We start from the raw sequence: 26,541 nt of genomic DNA, 5'->3' as shown, positions 1-26,541 counted from the left end.
TTAGTTAAAATAAAGTTGTGATGCCACCTGTGGTATTCGGCCATAAAGAGATAGCTGACGCCACTTAAGGAGGCCGCTGTAGCTGTTGGTGATGCAGCAGAGTTAATACAGCTCTCCACGGGTAGAGCTATTCCCCAGGGCAATTATAGTGTTAAAGATGTTGGTAATTGTTGTAGTGCAGGGCAGATGACCCAATAAATAATCTGAAGACACAGTGGAGTGCAGTCTTCACACTTTTACTCACAGTTCTTCCAGTTACAATCCCCAGCCGGGGTGCTGTGTCCTCCGGGTTGGTGGCCCAGCCAGCTCTCAGGTAGTTTGGGGTCCATTGTACCACAACTCCCTCCTTATGTTCATTTCCTGGCCGTCTCACTGCGCTGGCTCCCACCTCTTCTGCCCTGCGCCTTCACATACAGTGTCCTAAGCCAGCAGCCTCGGATCCTGTCGGGCGACGTTCTCTTAGTCCCCTTGATCCTATCTGGCTGCCTTTTCAGTGAATGTGTCTGGAGTTGGCTGTAGCACATACAGTCGCTACAGCCTCCGGTTTTCTAGCTGAGTCCTTAGTTTCTCCACTAGTCTGGGGCCGGTCCCCTACTGTGACCTGGTCCCTCCACCTGACTACAGTCAGCATGGATTCGAGCACTACAGGTGGATTCCTCACTTCCCGTGCCCCTAGGACCCCTTCTTTCTCTCCTCTTTTTACTCATGCTGCGCTAGTCTAGGGACATGCTCCTCTCTCCTTCAGTCCCCAGCACCAACTGCCTTCCTCCCTCCAACTGACTCCTGTTACCATGACAACTCTCTCTGACAACTCCCCTTCTCTACTTCCTACACCCACACCCTCTACCTAGTTCTCCTTTTGCCTAGCATAATGCTATGTGGGTCTAAATAAATTCCACTTTTTTCTCCTTTGAATACAGGAGTGCTGCCTTCCTTTTTGTTTTTGTCTAGATAGAAAGATAGATAGATAGATAGATAATTGATTGATAGGTAGATAGATACGGGATAGACAGATAGATAGATAGATAGATAGATAGATACGGGATAGATGATAGATAATATATAGATATGAGATAGATAGATAGATAATCAGTATGGTAGATAAATATAGATAGATAGATAGGATAGATATGAGATAGATAGATAAATAATAGTAGGCAAAGGAGAAGAAACCTCATGCAACCTCAAGCTACACTTGCCTTTAAATCAGCGCTCACCTTTGCTAAACAGACCTATTTCACAAACCTTGTATCTTCATTATCCCACAACCCAAAACAACTGTTCAGCACATTCAACTCTCTGCTCCGCCCACCACTGCCACCTCCAACTCCCTTCATCTCTGCTGAGGACTTTGCCACCTACTTCAAAAACAAGATTGAACAAACAAGGCAAACCTTTACAGTTCCACCACCTCAACCACTCCACATACCAGGCCTCTGCCCTTCCCTAATAACCTCCCTCTCCAACATCACTAAAGGAGAGCTTACTCATCTCCTTTCCAAATCACGCCTCACCACCTGTGCACTTGACCCCATCCCTTCCCACCTGCTCCCCAACCTCACTAATATGATCATTCCAACCCTAACTCATCTCTTCAACCTATCCCTAACTTCTGGTACCTTCCCCGCTGCCTTCAAACATGCCACCATAACACACATCCTCAAAAAATCAAACCTTGACCCAACTTCTATGCCCAGCTATCGCCCCATATCACTGCTCCCGTTTGCTTCCAAACTCCTTGAGCAGCATGTCCATGTTCAACTTTCCTCCCACTTCTCATCTAACTCCCTCCTTGACATCCTGCAATCTAGCTTCCGCCCCCACCACTCCACTGAAACTGCCCTGACCAAAATTACTAATGACTTACTCACAGCCAAAGCTAACAGACAGTTCTCAATCCTCCTCCTTCTTGACCTGTCCTCTGCCTTTGACACAGTTGACCACTGCCTACTGCTACAGATTCTTTCTTCCCTGGGCATCAAAGACCTTGCCCTGTCCTGGATTTCCTCATACCTTTCTGACTGCACATTCAGCGTTACCCACTCCCACACTACCTCCTCATCCTGCCCCCTCTCTGTTGTAGTCCCCCAAGGCTCTGTCCTGGGGCCCCTACTTTTTCCATCTATACTCCTGGCCTAGGACAACTCATAAAGTCCCATGGCTTCCAGTACCACCTGTATGCAGAGGACACTCAGATCTACCTCTCTGGCCCAGATGTCACCTCTGCTGTCCAGAATCCCGGAGTGTCTATCAGCCATATCCTTCTTTTTCACCTCTTGCTTCCTAAAGCTCAACGTAGACAAAACTGAACTCATTATCTTTCCTCCATCTCACGTATCTTCCCTACCCGATCTATCAATTATGGTAAACGGCATCATGCTCTCTCCCGCACCTGAAATCCGCTGCCTCGGAGTAACTCTCGACTCTGCCCTGTCCTTCAAACCACAGTCCAATCTCTTGCCACCTCCTGTCGTCTCCAACTCAAAAATATTTCCAGAATCTGTCCCTTCCTCAGTCCTCAATCTACTAAAACTCTTGTACATGCCCTCATCATCTCCCTCCTTGACTACTGCAACACTCTCCTCTGTGGCCTCCCTGCTAACTCTTTTGCACCACTCCAGTCTGTCCTCATTTCTGCTGCCCTACTAATCCACCTCTCTCCTCGCTACTCCCCTGTCTCCCCCTTCTGGAAATCCCTCCATTGGCTCACAATTCCCCAACGAATCCAGTTCAAACTACAACACTGACCTATAAAGCCATCCACAACCTTTCCCCTCCCTATGTCTCTGAACTAATCTCCCAATATCTTCCCTCATGTAATCTTCAATCCTCCCAAGACCTCCTACTCTCATCCACACTTATTCGTTCCTCATACAACCGCCTCCAAGATTTCTCCCGAATATCACCTATCCTCTGGAATGCCATGCCTCAACACGTCCGATTATCCACCACCCTCGGATCCTTCAAATGGAACCTGAAAACCCATCTTTTCAGGAAAGCTTACAGCCTGCAATGACTATCCTGCCACCTCACCACCTCCTGAGCTGCCGCCTCATCACCACCAGAGCTGCTGCACCCCCAACCTTCTGTCTCTTCCCCACTATCCCGTAGAATGTAAGTCCGCAAGGACAGGGTCCCCTCCCCTCTGTACCAATCTGTCATTGTAAATTTGTTTACTGTTAACAATATCTATAACTTTGTATGTAACCCCCCTTCTCATGTACAGCACCATGGAATTAATGGGGCTATATAAATAAATAATAATAATAATGCAAAACTGGCAAAAACTTCAGAAGGAAGAGATGAGGAGTACCCAATGTAGCGCACTTAACCATAAATAATCTACAGGTTTTGACTTCAAATTCTGATCATTATAGTATGTATAATATTATTTTCTAGAACATTTCCATTGATAAGTACTACATAATTTGGAGATTAGATTTATTAGAAGCAGATTCTATAACATGGTCAGATACTTTTCTCATGGTCTTCTAAGAACCTCAAAATCACACTGCCTTCCACTTTACTCCTTTTATGTCTCAATTAACTTAAGACATTGTATGTGTTCTTTGTTCAGCCTAAGAATCTGATGGTATAGAATAATACCCTATCCAGCCTAGAATATAATACTCTCTGTGGAAAAACAGCAGGTATGAAAATGAAAGCCCTCAATGAAACGACATTATATAGCTTCATTTCACAGTTAAAGATATGTCTGCAGTTCATTTGATACTAAATGCTGATTTATACCTTTTATATACATAAAACTAGGAACATATGATAACTTTTCTAATAATATACATTTTAATTTTTATGCATTGTTTATGCATCTTTGCGTCTGTCTTATATCTTTTTCTGTCTACTGTATATCGTACAACGTAAGTAAGGGCTCAGTGGAAAAAGATAATACCCAAAGAAAAATTTCACACACAATTTTATCAATAACATTTTATCATAGCTAAGTAGCAGAAAGTTTCCAAAACAGTTTTATATAATACACGACTTACCAAAAAAAGAAAAAACAAAACAAAACTGAAAATAATACGATAAAAACATGTAAAAAATGCACGTAAAATGTTAATAAAAAACACAAGTACCCTAATTTAATTAGTTGTTGCAGAAATGGCGTAATATCAAAAGTCAACAAATGCTGAAATAGAAAAACAGACAAAACAAAACACTGGAGTTGTGCTTTAAGAAAAATAGTGGAATAAAAGAAGCTTAACATGCAATACCAACTAAATTGCATAATCCATGTAATCTAATAGGCATACAGTTGTGGCCAAAAGTATTGACACCCCTGCAATTCTGTCAGATAATACTCAGTTTCTTCCTGAAAATGATTGCAAACACAAATTCTTTGGTATTATTATCTTCATTTAATTTGTCTTAAATGAAAAAACACAAAAAGAATTGTCCTAAAGCCAAATTGGATATAATTCCACACCAAACATAAAAAAGAGGGTGGACAAAAGTATTGGCACTGTTCGAAAAATCATGTGATGCTTCTCTAATTTGTGTAATTAACAGCACCTGTAACTTACCTGTGGCACCTAACAGGTGTTGGCAATAACTAAATCACACTTGGAGCAAGTTGACATGGATTAAAGTTGACTCAACATCTGTCCTGTGTCCTTGTGTGTACCACATTGAGTATGGAGAAAAGAAAGAAGACCAAAGAACTGTCTGAGGACTTGAGAAACCAAATTGTGAGGAAGCATGAGCAATCTCAAGGCTACAAGTCCATCTCCAAAGACCTGAATGTTCCTGTGTCTACCGTGCGCAGTGTCATCAAGAAGTTTAAAGCCCATGGCACTGTGGCTAACCTCCCTAGATGTGGACAGAAAAGAAAAATTGACAAGCGATTTCAACGCAAGATTGTGCAGATGTTGGATAAAGAACCTCGACTAACATCCAAACAAGTTCAAGCTGCCCTGCAGTCCGAGGGTACAACTTTGTCAACCCGTACTATCCGTCGGCGTCTGAATGAAAAGGGACTGTATGGTAGGAGACCCAGGAAGACCCCACTTCTTACCCCGAGACATAAAAAAGCCAGGCTGGAGTTTGCCAAAACCTACCTGAAAAAGCCAAAAACGTTTTGGAAGAATGTTCTCTGGCCAGATGAGACAAAAGTAGAGCTTTTTGGGCAAAGGCATCAACATAGAGTTTACAGGAGAAAAAAAGAGGCATTCAAAGAAAAAAAACACGGTCCCTACAGTCAAACATGGCGGAGGTTCCCTGATGTTTTGGGGTTGCTTTGCTGCCTCTGGCACTGGACTGCTTGACCATGTGCATGGCATTATGAAGTCTGAAGACTACCAACCACTTTTGCAGCATAATGTAGGGCCCAGTGTGAGAAAGCTGGGTCTCCCTCAGAGGCCATGGGTCTTCCAGCAGGACAATGACCCAAAACACACTTCAAAAAGCACTAGAAAATGGTTTGAGAGAAAGCACTGGAGACTTCTAAGGTGGCCAGCAATGAGTCCAGACCTGAATCCCATAGAACACCTGTGGAGAGATCTAAAAATGGCAGTTTGGAGAAGGCACCCTTCAAATATCAGGGACCTGGAGCAGTTTGCCAAAGAAGAATGGTCTAAAATTCCAGCAGAGCATTGTAAGAAACTAATTGATGGTTACCGGAAGCGGTTGGTCGCAGTTATTTTGGCTAAAGGTTTTGCAACCAAGTATTAGACTGAGGGTGCCAATACTTTTGACTGGCCCATTTTTGGAGTTTTGTGTGAAATGATCAATGTTTTGCTTTTTGCTTCATTCTCTTTTGTGTTTTTTCACTTAAGATAAATTAAATGAAGATAATAATACCAAAGAATTTGTGATTGCAATCATTTTCAGGAAGAAACTGAGTATTATCTGACAGAATTGCAGGGGTGACAATACTTTTGGCCACAACTGTATACAAGTGAATTTATTTCAGATGAGAAATATTTAAAACTTACATGTAGGATAAACAGGATAAAATAAAATTGAACTCATGATGCAGAATTTAAGAAAATCCACAGGTGCTACTATCCATCCTTTCACTGGGAGCAATGTGAGAAAGAATTTGTAAATTCATACAGTATGTAAACATAGTCATCTGTATACAATATCATTTTTACATGATTTGAATGCACATGTAGAATACTTAAAGGGTTATTCTCAAGTTGTCCCTTGAGCAGCTCAGAGCTATGTAGTCTCCTTACAGTTTCCTTACTTCCTGGGTTCTAGCAGGGTGGCCTCTTCCTTACTGGGTGACAGCTTTGGAAAATAGAACTGTAGTTTTAATATAACTATAAAGCCCAGCACAAGTTCCTCTATAACATATTTAGCTATTATTGGTTTGTTCTGAGTTTACACTTATCCCTTTATGTATTAACACATAGAGATAACAAGACATTTAAGGCCCCGTCACACACAACGAGATTGCTAGCGAGATCGCTGATTTTGTGATGCATCAGCGATCTTGCCAGCGATCTCGCTGTGTGTGACACGCATCAGTGACCGCCCCCTCCGCCGGGTATCGCTGATCATGCACGAATGTCCTGTGCCGTTTTTTGATCGTAAGTCTCCCTCTGGCCAGCACGCAATGCTGCGTGTGGCAGCGGGAGAGCAACGATCAGTGAGCTCCCAGCGCTGTAAGCAAAAGCTGGGAGCTGGTATCCAAGGTAAATATCGGTTAACTAAGCGCGCGCGTCGCTTAGTTACCCGCTGTGTACCTTGGATACCAGCTCCCAGCACGAGCACGCAGGTATCCAAGGTACACAGCGGGTAACTAAGTGACACGCTCACTTAATTACCCGATATTTACCTTGGATACTAGTGTCCTCGCTGGTCCTGATCGCTGGTGAAATCTGCCTGTTTGGCAGCTCACCAGCGATCATGTAGCAAGGCACCAGCGATCCTGACAAGGTCGTATTGTTGTCGGGATCGCTGGTGCATCGTTTAGTGAGACGGCACCTTTAGACAAGCACACAGCTTCAGACAACAAGAGCAAAGTGTCAAGATTAGTAGGCCTGCTGTGAAAGCTGCCAGGTTGGTGATTTATAACTGCAACTCTTCAGAAGATGAGAGGGAGAGAAGGGAAGGAGAAGGTGGTGAGAAGATAAGTTCTATATAGAAATAAATGAGCTGGAGAGAGTTAACTGGGATGTTAAGAGTTAACCCCTCTCACGAAACATTACTGCTGCACAATCTCAGCTCCAAGGAAACAAGCTGTACACTATAAAAGATAAAAGCTGTCATTACAGAAGAATGACAGTAGATAGAAAAAGCAAGTCAGTTGCAAACTTGCTTATTTTCATGCTGGTTGTCTAACTAATTAAAGCAATTTAACAACTTGAGAAAAACATTTCAATTTAGTATTTAAGGATACTTAAAAATGTTTAATTATTTTCACAGACAAAGACAATATTATGCTACATAAGGATATGGACAAGATAGAGGATTTTGAGAATGATGAGGTTTAATAAATATAAGGTAGTGGACTTAGGTTAGTTTCATATTAGTGTTTTTTAGCGCTGCGCTTCAAGTGCAATAGAAACGCATGCAAAAATTTTTAGGCGCATGCGTTTTAACCACTTTCTAGCCATGTTAACTCTTAAAACACATGCAATTTTAAACGCAGGCGTGCGCATGTCCATGCGCACGTCTGCATTCCCATAGACTGTAATGTGTTATTTTGGCGCATTCCGTGCGCATGCGTTTTTTTTACACAGGTTGGACAGACCAAAAATGCAACAGGTTGCGTCCGGCGCGCCTAGGCGCACACTACAAAAAACGCATGCGCATGAAAATGCATACAAACGCGTGCAAACATAGGGGTGCATGTGCATGGACGCGCACGATGTGCTACGCTAAAAAATGCTAATGTGAAACCAGCCTTAAAAAGACAAGAACCAGATATCACCATTGTAAACACAATGACCATTAAAATGTACTGTAGCAACCACCATCAACCAGCTGCTACAAAGGGAAAAGGGGTCGCGGGGTATAAATGACATAAAAACAATATGGCCAAATCATTAGTTAAGCCATAAAAGTATCATATGTACCACTATGCAGCACACAAAATGTTCCCCTAGCAGTGCCAAATGTTGTGAGTTCATTATCCCCTTCACCATTGAGATCTGATGACCTCCCTCTTCTGGTGAAGGAAGGTAGTGAGGCTGATTACCAAGCACCTGGGCAGGATGATGATGACTGGGTGATGGGAATTACTGACTGGATATAAGGCAGCCGACACCCTTCTGCCTTGCTGGTGATCTCTCTGAGGGATTGTAGGAGACCAGTCTGATTCCTGCGCCTCAAAAGCTAAGTTTTCTGCTCTACTTTTTGCATTTGTGTTTTGGTTTTGTTTTGCATTGTTTTCCTTGATTTTTGCCATTCCCTGCTGGGGTAAGCTGAATTCCTTTTTGCTCTGTCTTCAGAAAATACCTGAGTACTGATATAGTCTTTTTGAAGCCTAGCGTCTTCAGGGCTTTTTTCCCTATCAGCTGTTGGCTCTTGTTTTGATAGGGTTTTGGCAGATTACAGACAGCAGCTTTTCTATCCTGTCCTATCTAGTTAGCTTGGGCCCCATCATTTGCTCAGCCTATCTTTCTATCTGTGTGAGTGTTTTTTCATCTTGCTTCACCGTCATTATATGTTAGGGGCTGCCTATTGCTTTGGGGTCTGCTCTGGGGCAGTTTAGATTTCCCTTTCTGTCTTTAGGCTATGTAGTTCTCCGGCTGTGATTGAGGGATCTAGGGCACCGTAGGAACCCCCCAAAGCTACTGCTAGTTGTTGTTGATAGGTTCAGGGGTCTGCAATCCGATAGCTGCCAACTTCTCTGGTTTTCTGGACTTAGCTAGTATTTCTGTTTTTGCCTCCTACGGTGACTCATTCATAACACCCAAATAAAATAGTGCAACACAACATACAGTGCTGTGCAAATTAATTGGGACAAAGCATTTTTTTAAGTAAAATCATAAGTTGGTTACCAGTCAGTGATTCAAACCAGTTTTAACTGCTTTGAACAAGTGTGAGTGCCTGTTCGAAGCAGTTAAAACTGGTTTGAATCACAGACTAGTAACCAACTTATGATTTTACTTAAAAAAATGCTTTGTCCCAATTAATTTGCACAGCACTGTACCTTCCCAGAAGTGCCAAACAAATACCACTGTGCAGCACAAAATTTCACCTCAGTGATGCAAAAAAAAATACCACAGTACGACACAAAATATCTACCCAGAGGCATGAAACTAATAACACAGTGCAGCACAAAATTACTTCCAAGCACTAACGGAGAAATGCCAACCCGAATTCTGCAGTTGCGCAAATAACAATAGCTTACCTCCCCGGTAAGCTAAATCCCACCCTAGAAGTGCCAAGCAAGTACCATTTAAAAGATTGAATGTCAAGGGAGTGAAGCAAATATCACCTCAAAAGAATCAAATACCACAGTGCCGAAAATAAAGGGGATGTTCCTTTTCAACTTTTTTTAGCCCACAGGCTCAGTGATATTTAAAATAACAAAGTGATCTTTTTTTACTCTCCGAGCCCAGTGCTGCCTTGCTGCTGCTGCATCGGGCTTTTATGATCAGCTGCAGAGGTAACATCAAAGTAATGGTGCGTTCATATGGCTGTATAACACAGACAGCGATTGCATCGCAATGTTTGGACTGGCCGGCAGCTCTTCTGACCTGAGCGTGAGAACACGCATTTCTGTGCAGCTGTCACCTTCTGGTCAGAAGAGCCGATGGCCAGTCCGAGCATTGCGATGCAATCATCGCCTGTGTTATTCTGCCATCTGACTGAGCACTGAAGGTATTGCAGCCAGTTACTGAACTCAGCAGCTCATGATTGCTATATCAGGTGAGCTCAGAGACTGGCTGTAGCACTACGGATGTAATTGCACTGCTGTAGCCGATCAACAAACACATGGGCAAAGGCATCACTGAGCCGTGGCCTAAAAATAGTTGAAAGGGGACAATCTCCTTAGTACCTCTTCAGAAGTGCCAGACAAATACCAAATAGCATTGCTAAAAACCAACTGAAGGGCACCAAATACTGCAGTGCAGCAAGAGAACAAATACTACAGTCGGACTTCGCCAAAAACAGACGCAAAAGATTACTAGTAACTATTTGACTTTGGCAGAATGGCTGCAGTATAATGGATTAGTATAAAGATCTGCTGGCCATTGTTATTCCTCAATATTTGCATAAATGAAGACCCCTACTTCAATTTGTCTGCACTGAAGAACAGTGACACTTCGGAAGTGCTATCTCGGACTGGCAGCTCTTGGAGCATTCATTTTTTTGGGTCCAGTTGAATCATTAGACGAAACTTGACTTTTGGTCTGTACAGGAGAGTACATACGCCTCTATGGCAGATGTGGAGGTCCGTCCTATTTGGATTTGTTTGTGACAGCAGATGGAGAAGAAGCTCGAGAGATGTGCCACCTGGAGATGGCAGTGCTCAACTCACTACACAATGCGGTGCACAGAGCTGGCAGGAAAAAACTTCCTTAATGGAAATCATCAGCACCAAGTCTGAGAACAGAACAGCAGAAGGGCAAAATGAACTAACAGTACGGTGTTCTTGCTTTGAGCCAATGCCCTGCACTGGTGCCTGAATTGCGTAGACTACATTCTTTCTTATTGTCAACTTTTTTAAACTTTTACTATATATCATAATCGTCCCTAACACAAACATACAACCACTCAAATTCTGCAGTTCTTTAAATATAAGTGGGTTTTTGAGAATTCAATTAGACATGGCCGCAAACAAATGCAAAATGTTCATTACAATAGGGTTTTGCTTGCTCTATTTGAATGCATTCTGGAAGGAAGAATATCACTAGCTTTTTAACCAACCATACAATAAATTTAAATGATACTTCTTTCCAAATTAAAGTGTGGGTCTAATGATTATCAATGTTGGTGGAGTCTGATGACATAGCAAATTACTGAAGATTCATTCTCCATTGATATAGTGTGCAACTAACTCATTCTAAACCCCTAGGCATTAATACCCCCTATACTCATTAAGAGTATGGCAGCATTCCAAGAGAAACGGATATCCAAAATATTAGCGTAACTGAGAAACCTGGATGCCAAACATGAAATTAGGTGTTAAGACTTAACAATATGGTAAACCACCAGGGGTTGTCAAGCAGAAAAAAATATTTTTTAAAAGGGCCCAGACTGGTATCAAATAAGAAAATTATTGATTCTTGCCTTCTCACATCCAGCATAGCTCCCATCTTACTAGGTTCAGATTGATCACTTTTCCAATCAAATGAATCCTGGAAAAAAAACCATTATGGGTACTGCATGTCTCTATGTCTCATAGATTTTATTTATTTTTTGCTATAGTTGTAGAGAAGGTTTTTTCACTTCCTTTTATTGACCGTTTTTTCCTGCAATAAGCTGGACATAAGCTGCAAGACTCATCATATGAATAGGTGGCTTGCACTTTTCGGGACTCTTTTTTTTAATTACGACCTGATTATAGCCTCAATCCCCTGATGGCGCCAGTCACGCTGGCGAAACATGTCGGGGAGGCTTAGGGCAACAGATATGGTATATAGGTAGCGGCTGCGCCTTGATCCATATGCCTATAATTGAATATACTATTAGGACAGTGAGCACCATCTAGGACGTGAGTCCAATGAATAGTATATTAGTGTTCTCTTTATACTAAGCTGACCAGTGCGAATTGTAGTAATTATTAACTTGAGTAGTAAAAGCAAAAGTTATATTTTAGGTCTTTAGTTAGGGATTATTTCCCTTTTGGCAATTTGTTATTCTAATTAGTATAATCGACCCGATTCTCTCTGAGAGAAAATTAGGTAGTGTGACCCTGGCTTTAAAGCTTCAGCTGCATTCCAGTTATTGGCCCTGGAAAATTGACAATAAAGGGCTGACAGACAAAGCCCTAATGACAATACTGTGGGTATGTAATGGCAAGTGTACAATGCTTACAATGCTCTTTGATTCTATTTGCACCAAGGATCATATTGTGCCCAGCTGTAATAATCACTTTTTTAATTTATAATGCTTATTCCAACCTTTTTAATGCAAAAGTAAACTGTGATCTATAATGCTGAGATAGAAACGGCAGCAGGGATGTCTTCAAGTTTGCCGTTACAGCTTCTTAGGACTGTATTCTGGGAGCTCTGGATATCATCCACTTGGTTTGGGCAGGTCAACAAATGGTAGCGGCTTAGAAGTTACAGTTGATGCCTCGGAGAAAGCTCCCAGGCATATCCCCAGATATCTGAGCAGTCTTCAATTTCAAGTGAGTGCTAATAAAATGGGTGATGGATTTACACAGGCTTCATGAAAGATAGATACACACAACTATTGAAAATGAGAGTTGTTATTCTTTTCCATTCCTGTCTTTCCAAGAGCCATGAACGGTGCTTTATTTTGGGATTTCTGTCATTCTAGGTATTTTGGAAATATTTGCTGTGTCTCAAGGGATAGTGGGAATAAGAGGAGTTTTCAGCAACTCATTTCTTGCCATGTCAAAAAAGGGAAAACTTCATGCAACTGTAAGTAATAATATACTCAGTGAAAATATACGAGTATTTGTATTAGATTTTGCAAGTGGCGTACATCATGGAAATCTGTATATTGATTGATCGATTTAGAATTACTGCTATTGTTGCCATTTTCTGCACAATTCTGTAGATACTGTTCTCCTAATTTTTAATTTGTGTATGAGCCAAACAATGATCAAGACTTCTAGTATATGTAAATTTTCACGACATTGTAAAGAGAAATAAACGAATTTATGGTTTTCATCACATTATGGAAATCTAAATGAAGACAAAGGCATGCAAAGAACAGAGATAAGTAAATCCATCACCTCCTTTATTTTGGAAAAGCGATATTCCACTACTTTACAAAATTCTGTAAGAAAGTAACAAGCATTGCTGCACTCCCAGCAGGTTCTGAGGGTCTGTCAGTTCATGCATTAAGTTGTAGTTCCAAATGAAAGCTAAGATTACATGATGTCATGTCATGGCCATGACATAGGTTGTAATCGCTGTATGCTGCTGCTACTACATTGCAAATGAAGAGGGTCATGTTGTGACCTGCAAGGTTCCTCAACAAGTCATAAAAAATCCAAAGGATTTAGTCTTTTTGTGACTTTTTGCATGCCATTGGGTCACAAAGAGACCCCGTTTATTTGCGCTATGCTTTGATGTAGGAGTAGCATACAGCAATTTTTGGCCACACAACCTTGTGCCTCCACCAAAATCTGGGTGTAGCCCCAGCATAAGGAGATGACAATAGTTTTTAAGTGCGTTTACTGAAATTTTCTTGTATTTTAAAAAGTATCAGATTACAGATGAAAGTATCTGAATAGAAAAGGTAATAGTGTTAGTACCTACAAGACCATAGATGGTAAGGGGAGGCTGATGAGTAGGTCCAGAGATTTGAGAAGAGAAAGAGAAAATTGGCCCACATGTAGATGACTGTGTAGAGCAAAAAGTGCAATGTGGGCCACATGCTTTCAGTGAGAGTCTCCAGCCAGGGAGCAAGATTATAGCCAGTCCACAGTAGATAACCCATTTGGCCAACAAAAAGAAGCAAATACTACACTATTTTGACTACCTACCTTGCATTGTGATCAGACGAGACTTACTGACAGCTGGCCTCCAGCATTATGTGCTTGACCCAAAGCAAAGGAGTCTTGATAGCAAACAACAGAAGAAAAGAGGGCTGCACTCCAACTCATGGAAAAACACTGTTAAACTTTATTCCTTGGAAGTACAGTGTAAAAAAAGGAGCCTGGAGTAGTGTTCCTGTGGGATGATGGCAGTTTTGCGTCGGGACAGCCACTTCTACGCCAAACTCTGTTAGAAGGGTGAGGTTGTCAAAGACAGTTTTTTATCACACAGCAAAAGTGAACACAACATCAAGAAACATGATAGGTTTATTGCATTTGCAATTTCTCTCCTAGGCATAGATTTCAAAGCAAAATGGGATTTCAAGATTTGCTGTTCAAGCTCTTTTGGAGAACCACCAAGAAATGTGCAATGTTGAGGACCATAGAAGCAGTGGTTAGCCAAACAAACTTAGTGGAGTAGTTGAAAGATACATTATGTTTATTTCCCTTTGAAAACAGTAGATATCCAGCAAGGCCATCAGCTTGCTATTAACAACAACCAGTAGGACACAGCTACAACCATCTACCTTGGTGACAACAGTCCAGAAGTGGTCATTATGGAAGAATTGTAGCCAAAAAGCCATACCTTTAACAGGGAAATAAGGTCAAGTGACTCAAATAGGCAAGAAAATCTAGGAAACGGGATGCAGAAAATTAGCATCAAGTGCTCTGCACTCATTAGTAAGAATTTTAAATAGCTGGATATAAAATAAAGCCATTTTTCAAGGACTGGAAAGGGTTACAATAATGATTACCTGCAGTCAACAATTAAGCATGGTGGAAGTTTCTTCCAAGATGGGGCTACATTTCAGAAAATGGAGTTGAGGATTTGATCAATATTAATAGTACCCTCAATGCTGAAAAATACAGGGATTTATCTGATTGGATCTAAATTTATTTGCATCAGGACAATGATCCCAAATATTAAGCGCTATCTTCAGTATAAAGAATATCAAGGAGTCCACGGAGTGATGAAATTGCCCTCACAAAGTCCTGATGTCAACATCATCAAGTCTGTGTAGAGTTACCTGAAGAGACGGAAGGATTTACACAAGTGTAGATTCACAGAAGATCTGTGGTTAGTTCTCCAAGATGTTTGCAACAACTTTCCTTATGAGTTTTTACAATAACTGAATTCTAGTATACCAAGAAGAATTTATGTTCTTTTGAAGGCAAAGGGTAGTCACACCATACATTTATTTGATTTTTTTTCCTTTTTGTTCATTTACTTTGGATTTTATTAATCAATAAAAATAATTAGCATTTCTGGTTTTGAAAGAATAGATATTTTGCTGACTTTTTTTACACGCCTGCTTAAAACTTTTACACAACACTGTTAAGAAGATTATTCAAAATAATTAGCATAAAAACGAATAAAAAATATACTAACTATATATCATTATAGTAAAGCATTCAGTTGGTTCAAAATCACAAAAAAATATGCTTGGCACCACGATGATCTGCAACATCAATCTTTGTTTCCTATCAAGAACTGTATCTCTTTGTAGTAATGATGTCATGTCCAATTAATTAGACATACTGTTGCAGTTTGTACTGTGATCAAAGAATAATTAAAAGGCTCATATCACATGTTACGTCTTCCACTGCCTTCATTTTACAACATAAGGCAGGCAGTAAATATTGCTGCTTCTCATCATTTTCCTGTGAATGTGTAACCCTCATGGGTAGGATTAGTAATGGACAGGTGGCTGCAGAATCTGCAGAAAGAAACTTGCTGCATGACAGTTGCCTTAAGACAACAAATATATGATTTATAGTGACAAAAAGTGATACAGAATATATGGGGGATTTAACTGGTATAAAATCAGCAAATACCTAAATGTTTTTCCTGCTGGTAATAGAGTACTTTGCGAAATTCTTGATCCTACTGTAAACATCGCTTACTTTTTGTCATAAATCTACAGTTTCATATAAGCCGCATGAATTCCGAGTAACCTTATGTATTTACATTTAGCTCATTAATAGTGTTTGTATTTGAAAGAACATATTTCCAGTATATTAAGAATACATGTTCCTAATAAACAGAGCTAGTGAAATTATATTCATATAATAAAAAGAACTGATTAATCATGACTAGCCGTTTTCACAAAAATATTTTAAAAATTCTATGATCCTAATGCTCCTAATGTTTCAATGCCAATTAACAGTAAATAATGACATATTGAGAGAGATTAACAGTTGACATATAATGGAGAATAACATTACAGAATCATACAGAGATTATATACTAGAATACCCACTGCACCCTTGAACCCCATGCTTTCCTCATCCTCTGTTTTTTAACTGACCTACTCTCCTGCACACTTATTCGTTCCTCACACAACCGCCTCCAAGATTTCTCCCGAATATCCCCTATCCTCTGGAACTCCATGCCTCAACACGTCCGATTATCCACCACCCTCGGATCCTTCAAATGGAACCTGAAAACCCATCTTTTCAGGAAAGCTTACAGCCTGCAATAACCATTCTGCCGCCTCACCACCGCCCGAGCCGCCGCCTCAAAACCACCAGAGCTGCTGCACCCCCGACCTTCTGTCTCTTCCACACTATCTCGTAGAATGTAAGTCCGCAAGGACAGGGTCCTTTCCCCTCTGTACCAGTCTGTCATTGTAAATTTGTTTACTGTTAACAATATCTATAATTTTGTTTGTAACCCCTTCTCATGTACAGCACCATGTAATTAATGGCGCTATATAAATAAATAATAATAATACTAGCACCAAATGATGTAAATATGACAGGACAGGACAGAGCAAAAGGTAAAATGCCAATGCGCATAATGAGAACTATTTTAACAAATTGATGGACTCAGTGCAAATGTGGGCCCTGCTGAACAATGTATTGCGATGTCTTCACAACTAGAGATGAGTGGATAGGGCACAATTTGACTTTGATTGAGTGGATTTTCAAAGAAAATATGATTCACAAAGAAGTTATTCTCCAAGATCTGAATATTCCTTATTATGTTCTCTCAAAACATCAGGGAATAATAAATGACAGTGGGAAAAATAAAAAAAAAATACTTAAACTCGTAACCGTCTGGTCCTCATCACATTTTCTCATCACCACCCAGGACATCTTTCCAATAGGCCTGGAATTATGGCTCTGATGAGGTCTGGGACAGTTCTGCTAAAACACGCAAGCATTCATAATGTAGTGACATGTGTCAACGCATAATGCGCATGGTGAGAACTTACAAGGTCTTCATCAGAGCCAGAGGTCCTTGCCTGATGTAAGGAGACCTAGGCTGAGTTCACACGTGGCGTTTTTTTCGCGTTTCCGCGGTGGTTTTAACCACGCTATTTTGCTGCGAAAACGCGAAAGATAAGCATCCCATGCTTTCCTATGGGATTCCGCAATGCTGTGTTAATGCTGCGGTTTTTACCGCGGCGGAATCGCTTCGCGGTAAAAAACGCAGCATGCTCATTAATTTTGCGGAATCGCGGCGATCCCGCACCCATAGAAATGCATTGTTCTGCTTACTTTCCGCATGTGGCTGTGCCCACCATGCAAAAAGTAAGCAGAACAATTGCGGACGGTACCCACGGTCCGGAGGAGAGGAGAGTCTGGGTACCATATCCCTTTAAAAAATAGAATTAAAATAAAAAATATTGTTATTCTCACCTTCCGATGTCCCTCGCAGCCTTCCTGCCTCTCTCCACGCTCCCGTTCCCAGTAAGCCTTTGCGAAAATGCACGCGATGACGTCTGTTCTCGCTGGATCGCGAAGTCTCGCGTCATTCGCACAACGTCATCGCGAATCACCACGAGACGTTGTGATCCCACGAGAACGGATGTCATCGCGGGAATTTTCGCAAAGGATTACTGGGAACGGGAGCGTGGAGAGAGGCGGGAAGGCTGCGCGGGACGTCGGAAGGTGAGAATAACAATATTTTTTATTTTTTTAATTATTTTTTACATTTTATCTTTTACTACTGATGCTGCATAGGCGGCCTCAGTAGTAAAAAAATTGGTCACAATTGTCAAACACTATGTTTGATGAGTGTGACCAACCTGTCAATCAGTTCTCCAAGCGATGCTACAGATCGCTTGGAAAACGATAGCATTTTGCAAGCTAATTACGCTTGCAAAATGCTAGTTTTTCCACGGGAAAATCGCGGGAATTTAAAATGCGATTTTCCCGTGGAATGGAATTCCGGAACTCTCGCGGTAATTTCCATGAGAGTTCCGCTATGTGTGAACTTAGCCTTAGGGTTCCAGTGTTCACAGCAGCAACCAGAAGATGCAATGAGGATCAGTCGGGTGATGTGAGGACTGAAGAGGCTGGAGAAGTGAAGGGTAAAGCGAGTATAAGGCTGGTTTCACACTTGCGTTTTTTTGCGCTGCTTTTTAGCGCAAAAAAACACATGCGTTTTTTCCCCTATACTTTAAGGCCTGTTTCACACTTGCTTTTTTTTGCAGCGCATTTTTCCCACAAAAAAAGCATTGAAAAACGCATACAAAAGCATACAACTGCTGCGTTTTTTTCAAGCATTTTTATGAGCATGCATGAAAAAAACGCAGCGTTTTTATGCGTTTGTATGCGTTTTTAGTGCGTTTTTACTGCGTTTGCGTTTTTTTCCAACATTAGGTGGCCCCTCACACTAATCCAAACCATGACTTTACTAACCCTAACCCTGACCCTAACCCTAACCCTGACCCTAACCCTGACCCTAACCCTTAACCAAACCATACTTAACCCTAACCCTGACCCTAACCCTGACCCTAACCCTTAAACAAACCATACTTAACCCTAACCCTGACCCTAACCCTGACCCTAACCCTAACCCTAACCCTAACCCTGACCCTAACCCTTAACCAAACCATACTTAACCCTAACCCTGACCCTAACCCTGACCCTAACCCTAACCCTAACCCTAACCCTAACCCTGACCCTAACCCTTAACCAAACCATACTTAACCCTAACCCTGACCCTAACCCTAACCCTGACCCTAACCCTTAACCAAACCATACTTAACCCTAACCCTGACCCTAACCCTAACCCTAAACCCCCTTAACTAACCCTAACTTTACCCAAACCCCTAAATTCCATTGTCTAAACTAATGGTAAAAAAAAAAAACGCATGTGCAAAAAAACGCATACATAAGCATGCCAATGCGCACATATGCTCACCATAGACTTATAATGGGTGTCTTGCTGTAAAAAAACGCATTGCGCACGCATGCGTTTTTTTGAGGCAAATCGGACGCACAAAAAATGCAACAAGTTGCATTTTGTGCGCCCGAGCGCATACCGCAAAAAAACGCATGCGCGGTAAAACGCGTACAAACGCATGTGTATGCGCACATAAGCGCATCCCATGCAAAGTATAGGAAAAAAAACGCATGCGTTATTTAGCGCTAAATTACCGCGAAAAAAAACGCAAATGTGAAACCAGCCTAACATGGGTGCGCATATGTGCGCATACATATGCGCACGTACGCGTTTGTCTGCGCATGCGTTTTTTTTGCAGTGTGCGCTCGGGCGCACAAAATGCATCCTGTTGCATTTTTTGTGCATCTGACTTGCCCCAAAAAACGCATGCGCACGCAATGCGTTTTTTTACAGCAAAACACCCATTAAAGTCTATGGGTGCGCATACGTGCGCATTGTAATGCGCACTTATGAGCAAAAAAACGCATGCGGTTTTTAAAAAAATGCACCAAAACCCGCAAAAAACACACAAATGCATGATGCGGTTTTTCATGCGTTTGTGTGCGCAAAAAACGCGCAGCAAAAAAACGCAAGTGTGAAAGTAGCCTAAGTATTTTTTCATTTTTTAATTTTTCTATGGCTCTTCATGGTTCAGAAAAAGGGTAGCCGGAGGCCACCAGTATGCTAAAGTTGCTTGAAAGAGAAATTTTAAAAAATCTCATTTTGGCAATTATGGATTTTTGTAAAATTCTCAAAGAATTAAATTCCACTTGAATATATTCGAGCTTTTTCCTTAACTTCTAGATAAATTCTCCACCTTATGTCTATTCTTAGGCCCGGGTCACAATAGAGTGAAATACGGACGAGTGAGAGGCGTTAAAAGCACGCGTTACACACGGACAAATTATTCTCTATGGGGCAGCTCCCAACAGCCGTATATTTCTTGTCCGTATTCTACAGTCCGTGCCAATCGCAGCATGCTGTGATTGTCAGCGTACTACGCCCGTAGTACGCCAATGCAACTCTATGGGTGCGCAAAAAATACGGATTACACACGGACCACACGTGTGACTTGCAAGAAATGCGAAGGACTTTGGCAGGTGACAGGAAATGTTCCAAGCAATTATCAGGAAGCTTAGACATGCTAATTAGCTAAAAAAGCGCTCCAGACATCCAGGAAGAACGCCTCCACGGAGTACAGCATCATGGCACCCTACCTGAATCTGAAAGTGAAGATGCTAATTGTTCTTGTGCAGGATCGTCCGGAATTATGGGACCAACGGGATGCACATTATGCCGACCGAGCAAGAAAGGAGGCTGCATGAAGGCGCATATGTTGCCAAATGTTCCCTGATTTTGGTGATCGGCCACGTGAGGAGCAGCAGCACATAAGTAAGTGCCCATAAATTATGTATGTCAAATTACCTGCCATCAAAAAATTATTTTACAAGTAGGCCCCCCACATCCTGTGCTTGTGATATTGGGCTCTTGTGGCTTGTATATTATTTTTGGACCCACTGTTTGACCCTGAGAGAATTTTACCCTGTCCCCAAGCTCCTCATAATGCCTAGCAAAAACAGTTTAAAGAGTTGCTGCTTGCCAGATGAGCTACTGTGACCCTGTGCATCTGGCTTGGTTGCACCAATGCTATATGCCACCCTGGGTAGAACTCACACACTAGTAGGCCACATGACTTTGATACTGCCGTAGTTCAAAAACTTGTTTTAGGCAAATTGTAATTTTTCATTCTTTTATGTCACATTGCAGTCGAAGATGTGATGAGATGCTGGCGCAGCATCCATGACCAGTTTCGCCGTGAGCACCAGCAGCGGGCAAGAAGTGGTTCTGCGGACCCCACAAAGCGGAAATATGTTTATTTCGACCGCCTCTCGTTCCTCGCTCCAATTATGGATCTCAGACCGTAAGTATACCAAAAACACCACATGACACAAGTGCTTTATAGGGCCCGATCCAAATTTTGCTTTTTCTCCATTTTATATTTACTCACAGAACTCAGTCTAACCTCACTGAAAGGGAGACAGGGTCTGATTCAGAGGCCATCCTCGATCCTGTAGGTGGAGGGGTTGAGGTGTCTGGCCCATCTTGTGACCTTCCAAGGAGCCAGGCCCAAGTGTCTTCTCCTGCTCGACCTGAGCCTGCCCTAGAACCTGGCCCGCCACCAGAAACACTACCCCCAGGAACAGAGCCACTACAAGGACCATCAGCTGCAGCACCCCCAACATCCAGGATGAACAGGGCAACAGCAGCAGCTCAACTGTTCAGCTAGAGGGCTCCCCCCAGCCTGCTGTGCCATCCCGGCGAGGTAGACGAAAGTGCCATATCCCTGCCACTGATACCAGGACCAATGTGAATACAGGGGACCAAAATTATCTTACCAGAGTTGCCACTGATGATGGGGAGGAGGCGTACTCACGCAGCCTTGCCCATTATCTTCATTCCCTTCCTGAGGTGCGGCTACATGTGCGAGGATCCACTCAGATCCTAATTGACGCAAGCACATCCCCCAATACCCCTTATGAGGTGTTTGAGTTTCTGGAGAGGTGGCAGCTGTCACCCAGGAATCTCATGCGTCTTAACCCACACCCCCAAGTGCTTGCTCAATCAGGGTCTGAGGATCCTCCTACACGTGGGCCTACACCTCACCCCCTTCCCCCCTACCCAACATTGGCAACATCATTCCCAAATGTCAGGGTATAACCCAGCACACCAATATGGCCACTTGTTCTCAATGTTGGAGGCTGGTCCCAATCTGGTTGTGGACGACATGGCCATTTTGGTGGTTTAGACTCACGGCCCTACCAGCCCCAACAGGAGAGTCATCTCCAATATCATAATGCCCAGTATCCACCTCAAGCCCATGAGCTGGCCCACTACCTCCATCATGGGCAAGAGTATGCCCCCACACAGGCCGAGGGACAAGTTGGCCAAACTAGCCATCAGGCAACACAGGCTGGCTGCCGCCTTCTCCCCCCCTACATACTACAATTTATAAGTATGTGTGTTTTTTTGTGGTTAATACTGTATTGTAACATTTTAACATTTTTTTTGTGTTCTAAGGCCAATTATGGCCATTTTGCTAAATACCATATGGCTCGAATATGGTTTCACAAGGCCTTGAAAAAAAGGATACATAAAAAGTTTTAACTTTCAATTGTTGTCTTTATCAATGATGCACTTACATCCCGACATGCCGCCATATGCTTACACAGTGATTTAGAAGCAGAAAAAAGACATAAGGGGTTGTAATATATATATTTTCCCAAAGGCCAAAAAGAAAAATTTACATCATAGACACAGCATACTCTTGCCATGAAGTTTCCCCCTCAGGTGACATAAAATAATTTGTGTAAATATCACGCCCTTTGATACCAGAGAGTGGACAACGGATAGGGTTGACATGTGATCTCGCCCTGCGCACATTGTCCATCACACGCACCACAACATCAAAGGCAAAGCAATCATGAATCCTGGTGAAATTATGTAGGACCACACATGCTTTGATTACCTCATTGACATTTTGTTCACTCAGCTGAATGACTGACTGGAGAACACGCTATTTGGCACAAAGAATGCCAAAGTTGCACTCCACCAGTCACCGTGCACGTGATAGACGCAAGTTAAATATCCTGCGCTGGTGGTCCAGGTTGCGCCGGGATTTCGCCTCATTACATGGCGCATTAATTGAAAGGCCTCATCGGCAACAAGGACATAAGATACAGATTGTTGATTTGAGCCAGTAGCTGCCGTGGTGGGAGTAGATCCAACTGGTTGGTACGTAGCCGCCGACCCATAATGGAAGTATTGAAGACTCTAGAGTCTCCCATCCTTCCATAGGCCACAATGTCTACAATAATAAACTTGTATTCACTGTTGGCCAGAGCAAACAAAACAGAAAAGTATTGCTTATAATTGAAGAATTGTGAGCCTGAGTTGGGCGACTTACGCACACGGATATGTTTCCCATCCAGGGCCCCAATACAATTTGGAAACTGGCATTGCTTCTCAAAGTCCTTTGAGATCCTCAACCAGTCTTCCATCCTGGGCTCGGGCATGATGACTTGATGGAGTCTTGACCATATTTCACTTCATGTAGACCTCACTATGCCCGAAATTGTTGATCTTCCAATGAGAAACTCATGATGGAGTGCGGCATACGACAGGCCAGTGGACAGGAAGCCGGATAACCACAAAAGGTGAAAAAACTGTATTAAGAAAATTGATAAATAAGAGCTATATCAATAGAACACAGTATCACTTTAAACCTAAGGCCTATTTGCTAGACATTTAATACTACACATATTAATCTGGTATGAAATGTCCAAGATATCTGGCCAAAGATGAGGGCAACAAATGTAAAACAAAGAAGAAACGAAACATACTTTGAGCTATACATCATGAACATAGAGAATGTGTTTGAGGAATACATACCGTAGTGTGAGTAGAAGTCACTACTCAGCAGATATAGCATTGTGCATCCTGGTGTCCTGAAAGGTGATCCCAGGACGCACTGTCTCCAACAATAGATCAAAGATGTCCAGGCTCATGTGACAATATTGGAAGAATTTTTCCGGATGAGTCCACAGAGAAGAATAGAGGCGGTGAAAATGACCTCTTGCGAGTCGTTGTCTCAAAAGTGGATGGACCCACATGCATCTCCTCCTCTGCGGATCCTCTATCACTGGGTATGGGTGATCAAAGCAGCGTGACAAAAGCCAGTTGAAGAGAACCTGCTCAGAACTTCAAAATGAAATAATTTTGGCACACAGAAAATGACGAGCGAATTAATACATCTGAAATATACTGCAGAAACAGCACCCTAACAGCTGCATTTTTTTGTGGAGGGAAAACAAGGAGGGTCAGTATTAAGCTCCTCCTTGCTAGTTTTGAAAATCATGTCAAAACCTGAATCAAATGCTGCTTGGGTGTTACTGAAAATATAAATCCTGTATATTAATATGTGCAAACCAAATTTTATTGTAAGAAAAATCTCCATAATCCTGAAACTTAAACACAACTGTTTGCCTACCCAAGTTTGTGCGTTGGTTAAAACCCCACAACCATACTTTCCGCTATTGCTGCATCTTTGTTTTCATTCATAAACCTATGTATAGCAACTTCATAGCCTAGCATTTTCCTTAGATTATCTTTTAGTTTGGTTGAAGGAGAATCGTCATTACTTGTAAATATATTACAAATTTATATAGAAAACAATAAAAAAAATTAAAAGGTTAAAGTTTTGCAACTGTTTGATAATTTGCATTTTGCAATCATAGGTGCCACAACAATATTGCTGGCTGCTGCTCCAAATCACCTAACCCCAAAATAAAAGCACAAGATAGATCTCCACACCTCCTGCATTGAGAAAACATGCCGAGTTGTTATAATGACCTCCATAATCAGTACTAAACTCATTGTAAGATGCTGATGTTCTAGTAAAACTCAAAGGAAAAGTGATATATGATATCTAATTTTTTTTTTTAAAAAAAATAGCATATCCCAATTATCACTTTTGAGATGACTTTTTGACACATATACACATTTTTGGTACAATTAGTATTAAGGTAAAATGAACCTGTCATGTGCCCAAATACAATTTTCTTCCAAATATAGGTTAATAGAGTTACCAAGCTGTCTCGCCACCTTACTGAAAAAGCAGCTGCTGTGAGAAAAAGCACTTTATTCCTCTTAGGAGCCACCGGCTTTCAGTCATTGGGATGTGCACGACTATAGTCATTACTCACAGCCTTAAACGACCCGGAACTTTGACTGACAGCACTCTCTGCAAAGAAATGTTGGATGTCAGATTATACTTTCCCATTGCTGTCTTATCATTCATTTAAAAATGGCTACACCATTATGTTGAATTTAGCAGTGTAATTACAGACGAGCTGATCGATCCCCAGAGGATCAAGTTTGAGTCGAATTTCCTAAAATCAGTGAATTCCAACAATCTTTGATTTGATTTGCAAGGATCAGCTAAAAAAAGACCAAGTGTCATTTCATATACTTCTGAAGACTCAATGAGCGTGCTAAAGGCATCAGACATGGCCGCACAGTCTTCTCCATAATGCCTTGCAGCAATCAGTTGACATGGTCTAACCTTGCCAATCTGGGTGTCTGATACAGTAGCTAATATAAAAGATAGACACAGTCCAAGGAAAGCCCTTTTATGCATGTACTTCATAGGGATAAGGACTCAGTACACAGCATAGGAATAGATAAAGGCTTAATGCGATTGCAGTGCACTTCTTCTGCTATACCAGTGATAATCTTAGTCTGTGAATCAAAGATTGAAGTGATATATGCAGTTAGGTCCATATATGTTTGGACAGAGACAACATTTTTCTAATTTTGGTTCTAGACATTACCACAATGAATTTTAAACAAAACAATTCAGATGCAGTTGAAGCTCAGACTTTCAGCTTTCATTTGAGGGTATCCACATTAAAATTGGATGAAGGGTTTAGGAGTTTCAGCTCCTTAACATGTGCCACCCTGTTTTTAAAGGGACCAAAAGTAATTGGACAATTGACTCCAAGGCTATTTCACGGACAGGTGTGAGCAATCCCTTCGTTATGTCATTCTCAATTAAGCAGATAAAAGGCCTGGAGTTGATTTGAGGTGTGGTGCTTGCATTTGGAAGGTTTTGCTGTGAAGGAAACATGCGGTCAAAAGAGCTCTCCATGCAGGTGAAACAAGCCATCCTTAAGCTGCAAAAACAGAAAAAACCCATCCGAGAAATTGCTACAACATTAGGAGTGGCAAAATCTACAGTTTGGTACATCCTGAGAAAGAAAGAAAGCACTGGTGAACTCATCAATGCAAAAAGACCTGGGCGACCATGGAAGACAACAGTGGTGGATGATCGCAGAATAATCTCCATGGTGAAGAGAAACCCCTTCACAACACCCAACCAAGTGAACAACACTCTCCAGGAGGTAGGCGTATCAATATCCAAATCTACCATAAAGAGAAGACTGCATGAAAGTAAATACAGAGGGTTCACTGCACAGTGCAAGCCACTCATAAGCATCAAGAATCAAAAGGCTAGACTGGACTTTGCTAAAAAACATCTAAAAAAGCCAGCACAGTTCTGGAAGAACATTCTTTGGACAGATGAAACCAAGATCAACCTCTACCATAATGATGGAAAGAGAAAAGTATGGCGAAGGCGTGGTACAGCTCATGATCCAAAGCATACCACATCATCTGTAAACCACGGCGGAGGCAGTGTGATGGCTTGAGCATGCATGGCTGCCAATGGCACTGGGTCACTAGTGTTTATTGATGATGTGACACAGGACAGAAGCAGCCGTATAATTCTGAGGTATTCAGAGCCATACTGTGTGCTCGGATCCAGCCAAATGCAGCCAAAGTGATTGGTCCTCGTTTCATTCTACAGATGGACAATGACCCAAAACATAAAGCCAAAGCAACCCAGGAGTTTATTATAGCAAAGAAGTGGAATATTCTTGAATGGCCAAGTCAGTCACCTGATCTCAACCCAATTGAGCATGTATTTCACTTGTTAAAGACTAAACTTAAGACAGAAAGGCCAACAAACAAACAGCAACTGAAAACCACCACAGTGAAGGCCTGGCAGAGCATCAAAAAGGAGGAAACACAGCGTCTGGTGATGTCCATGAGTTCAAGACTTCAGGCAGTCATTGTCAACAAAGGGTTTTCA

The 26,541-nt window shown here is 41.8% G+C and overlaps 1 protein-coding gene across 1 annotated transcript in view; it reads left to right on the top strand.

Annotated features, from left to right (window-relative positions):
• FGF5 (fibroblast growth factor 5) overlaps positions 1-26,541 on the top strand; it is a 224,469-nt gene that overhangs the window by 9,655 nt on the left and 188,273 nt on the right. The window contains exon 2 of the mRNA XM_073588248.1: positions 12,430-12,533. Coding sequence (XP_073444349.1) covers positions 12,430-12,533 — 104 coding nt within the window. The remainder of the gene's footprint in view (positions 1-12,429; positions 12,534-26,541) is intronic.

Source organism: Dendrobates tinctorius, unplaced genomic scaffold, assembly GCF_039654945.1.
Source record: "Dendrobates tinctorius isolate UK_male_01 unplaced genomic scaffold, ASM3965494v1 ptg000011l, whole genome shotgun sequence".
In the NCBI taxonomy this organism is placed as follows: Eukaryota; Metazoa; Chordata; class Amphibia; order Anura; family Dendrobatidae; genus Dendrobates; species Dendrobates tinctorius.
The sequence above is the reverse complement of the archived record's forward strand: the minus strand, read 5'-3'. Positions and strand labels throughout refer to the sequence as shown.